Source organism: Corvus brachyrhynchos, unplaced genomic scaffold (assembly GCF_000691975.1).
Source record: "Corvus brachyrhynchos isolate BGI_N302 unplaced genomic scaffold, ASM69197v1 scaffold164, whole genome shotgun sequence".
In the NCBI taxonomy this organism is placed as follows: Eukaryota; Metazoa; Chordata; class Aves; order Passeriformes; family Corvidae; genus Corvus; species Corvus brachyrhynchos.
Genome location: NW_008237426.1, coordinates 740,824 through 743,965, shown reverse-complemented (window position 1 = coordinate 743,965; position 3,142 = coordinate 740,824). Strand labels below are relative to the sequence as shown.

General features: G+C 50.7%; 1 protein-coding gene across 1 annotated transcript in view; it reads right to left on the bottom strand.

Moving 5' to 3' along the window:
- Positions 1 to 1,457: 1,457 nt before the first annotated feature.
- The window catches only part of NR2E3 (nuclear receptor subfamily 2 group E member 3), a 4,205-nt gene continuing 2,520 nt past the window's right edge, over positions 1,458 to 3,142 (bottom strand). The window contains exons 4-7 of the mRNA XM_008631266.2: positions 2,891 to 3,142; positions 2,445 to 2,676; positions 2,264 to 2,369; positions 1,458 to 2,188 (exon numbers count right to left, since the gene is read on the bottom strand). The exon at positions 2,891 to 3,142 is cut by the window's right edge and continues 206 nt beyond it. Of these exons, the coding sequence (XP_008629488.1) occupies positions 2,056 to 2,188; positions 2,264 to 2,369; positions 2,445 to 2,676; positions 2,891 to 3,142 (723 nt within the window). The 3' untranslated portion in view covers positions 1,458 to 2,055. The remainder of the gene's footprint in view (positions 2,189 to 2,263; positions 2,370 to 2,444; positions 2,677 to 2,890) is intronic.

Sequence of the window (3,142 nt, the reverse complement as noted above, 5' to 3'; positions counted from 1 at the left end):
AAATCCAGTTCTGGCAGGAGCTGAGCAGGACTGGAGGGATAATGGGCTGTTCCAGGGTCCCCTTCCTCCGGCATCTCCCCGCTCCTTCCCAGCCCTTCCCTGGCAGGATTTGGGGTCCCAGAGGGTTTTCCGGAGGGCTGAATGTACTGACTACTGGAGGGCTGCGAGGGGAATTGTTGTTATTTTTCATGGAAAGTTTTCTAAGTAATTTATAAAGTCGCTGCGTGTAAATTAAACAAAGTCTGTATGTAAGAGGATATATTATCCCGCGTCACCCGCGCTCGGAATCGTGTACAAACCGACACAAACGGACAAATAAAAGTGTCAATCTGCAAAGGCCAAGAATTCCCAGTGGGACACTGTTCCTGCTGCCCACGCCCCAGGGGTCTGGGGGTTGTTTGTTTCCCCCATTTGTTCCATGGGGTTATGGAGTTGTGGATTTTCCCCATCCCCGTGCGGATGGAGGAGCTGGGAGGGGGAGCCGGGGCTGGGGGTCACTTCCCTTCAGACTGTTCAGTGCTGGTTATTCACATTCTCATTATTTATGGTCAGAGAACTTCTGTTTCTCTTACTTGATATTCACATTATTTTTATTTATGTATATGCCGAATATTTACATACAAATTATTTTAATCAGATAATTTCTATTTCATTCTATTTAGATAATTCGTTTTCAATTTATTTCTATTCAGATTATTTCCGATTACTTTTAGGTAGACTGTTTACATTCAGACAATTTATTTTCAGTTTATTTCTATTCAGATTATTTTATTTCTGTCCACACAATTTAATTCAGATTATTTCCAATGAGATTCATTATGTTTCTCCTATTTATATGCAGTTTGTTTATTTTCAATTTATTTCTATTCAGATTATTTCAGATTATTTAGTTTTATTTTCTTTCTATTCAGATTATTTAGTGAAGGATATTTCAAAGCAGATATTTATGTTCCAATAATTTACGTGCATTTTATTTCTATTCAGATTATTTAATTTCATTTTATTTCTATTTGTGTTATTTAATTCCCATTTTATCCAGTCAGATTATTCATACTCATTTCACATATTAAGATAGTTTATTTTCAATTAATTTCTATTCAGACTATTTCAGTTTATTTAGTTGCATTATATTTCTATTCAAATTATTTCATTATTTCCAACGGATTATTTCCAGACATATTATTTATACTTATCTTTTTTATATTCAGATAATTTCCAGTTATTTTCATTTTATTTTTATTCATATTTTTCTGTTAATCTTACTTATATTGATTATTTAATTCAGATTATTTATACTAATTTTACTTCTATTTAGTTTATTTCCACTCAGATAATTTCTTTTCAAGGTATTTATATTCAGGTTATTGATTTCTATTTATTCCTATTCAGGTTATTAACATTCAGCTGGTCCCCCCCAGTCCCCCATCCAAGGGGACCCAAGTCATCAGCACAGGGACTCGGGCTGCAAAACCCTCTTTATTCCGAGTATGAAAGGGGGACACGAGTGGGAGACCCCAGGACGCGGGACAAGGGTCTGGCCCTGGGACAGCAGCACCCCCAGCCAGTGTCACCCCGGGCTGGGCTCACCCCTGTGCGGTGTCACCCCGGGCTGGGATCAAGCCGAGGATGTGCTGGGCTGGTGTCACCCCCAGGTGGCACCACCCTTGGCCAGTGTCACTCCTGGGCTGGTGTCACCCCCAGGTTGGCGTCATCCCTGGGTAAGTGTCCCCCAGGCTGGTGGCTCCTGGGTGGCAGCGGGTCCTCATGGTGCCAAGGTGCCTTTGCCTGGGTTCCTCCAGCGTTTGGGACACCATCAAGACCGGCCCCAACGAGGTGCTGCCACTGCACTGGGCACTCACTTGGGAACATCCCCCTTCCACCCCCAGGGAAGCTGGCTCCACCTCCCAGCTGCCAGCAGCATTCCGCGGTCCTGGACATCGCCCCGGAGATGGGACCACGGGCACCTTCACACCCCAGGGTGAGGAGACCCAGGGTGGGGGTGACAGGGTGCCAGCGCAGGGTGACAAACACGCCGGGTGACAGCAGGAAGGGGGTTCAGTTCTTGAACATGTCACACAGCAGCTTCTCCATGGGGGTGTTGCCGATGGTGCGGCGGAAGAAGAGCAGCTCCACGCGCTCCGAGGAGATGAAGCGCAGCGCCGGGAGGAGCAGCAGCAGCTTCCCGAACCTGGGGGACAGAGCCGTGGCCATGGGTGGGTGTCCCACCCTGGTGTCACCCATGAGGACGTGGGGACAGCGGTACCTGACGGGTTGCCCAGGGTAGTGGGAACGGTTGTGCTGGCCCAGCATCACCTGCGACTGGTCCTGCAGGTTCTCCACCTGCTCAGGGTCCTTCAGGCCACGGGTCTCTGCAGGGACAAGGGGGTGACAGGCTGGGGAGGGGCACAGGGATGGCCAGTGGTGGGTGCTGGGGGTGGCCTCACCTGGTTTGAAGAGCACCACGGCCTTCATGCAGGCAAATTCCGTGGGGTCGCCAGCCAATGCCTTGAAGCGGCCAAGGGTCTCCTGCAGCGCCCGCACGTCCAGGGCGGCCGGCAGCAGCTTCCCAGGGGCCGGCTCGGGGACAGCCAGCAGCGGGCAGCTCTCCAGGGGCATGGACCACTGGATGGCACAGAGCAGGAACAGCTCGCTCCATGCTTCCTCCAACAGGATCACCTGGGGAGAGCAGGGGGACCCCAAAGTCCCTGTCAACCCCAAAGCCTCCAGGACCTGCAGCCACCACAGCTGGTTGGGCTGAAGAGCATCTGTGAGGGAGCCCTAAGAATGTTGCGGAGATGCTCCAGCCATCCTGACTGGCTGCTACTCTTTTTGGGGTTCCTGCTGCCACATAGGCAGATCCCCAATTCCTCATGGAAATTCCCAGCCCCACCTGGTCGCGGAAGGGCAGGTTGGAGAAGACGGGCAGGTTCTTGGCCCACTTCACAGCCATGAAGAGGAGACGTGCTGAGGTCTCGTAGATGTTTTCGGGGCTGGCTGCCGGGTACGGAGCCACCTGATACTCGCCGGTCGCCCGCTCCGGCTCGCTGCCCGTCACATCCACCGTCTCATCAGCTGCAGGAAGAGGACACTGGTTGTCACCACACCACGGGGACATCGACCACCCGCCCACCCCCCCCTCCCC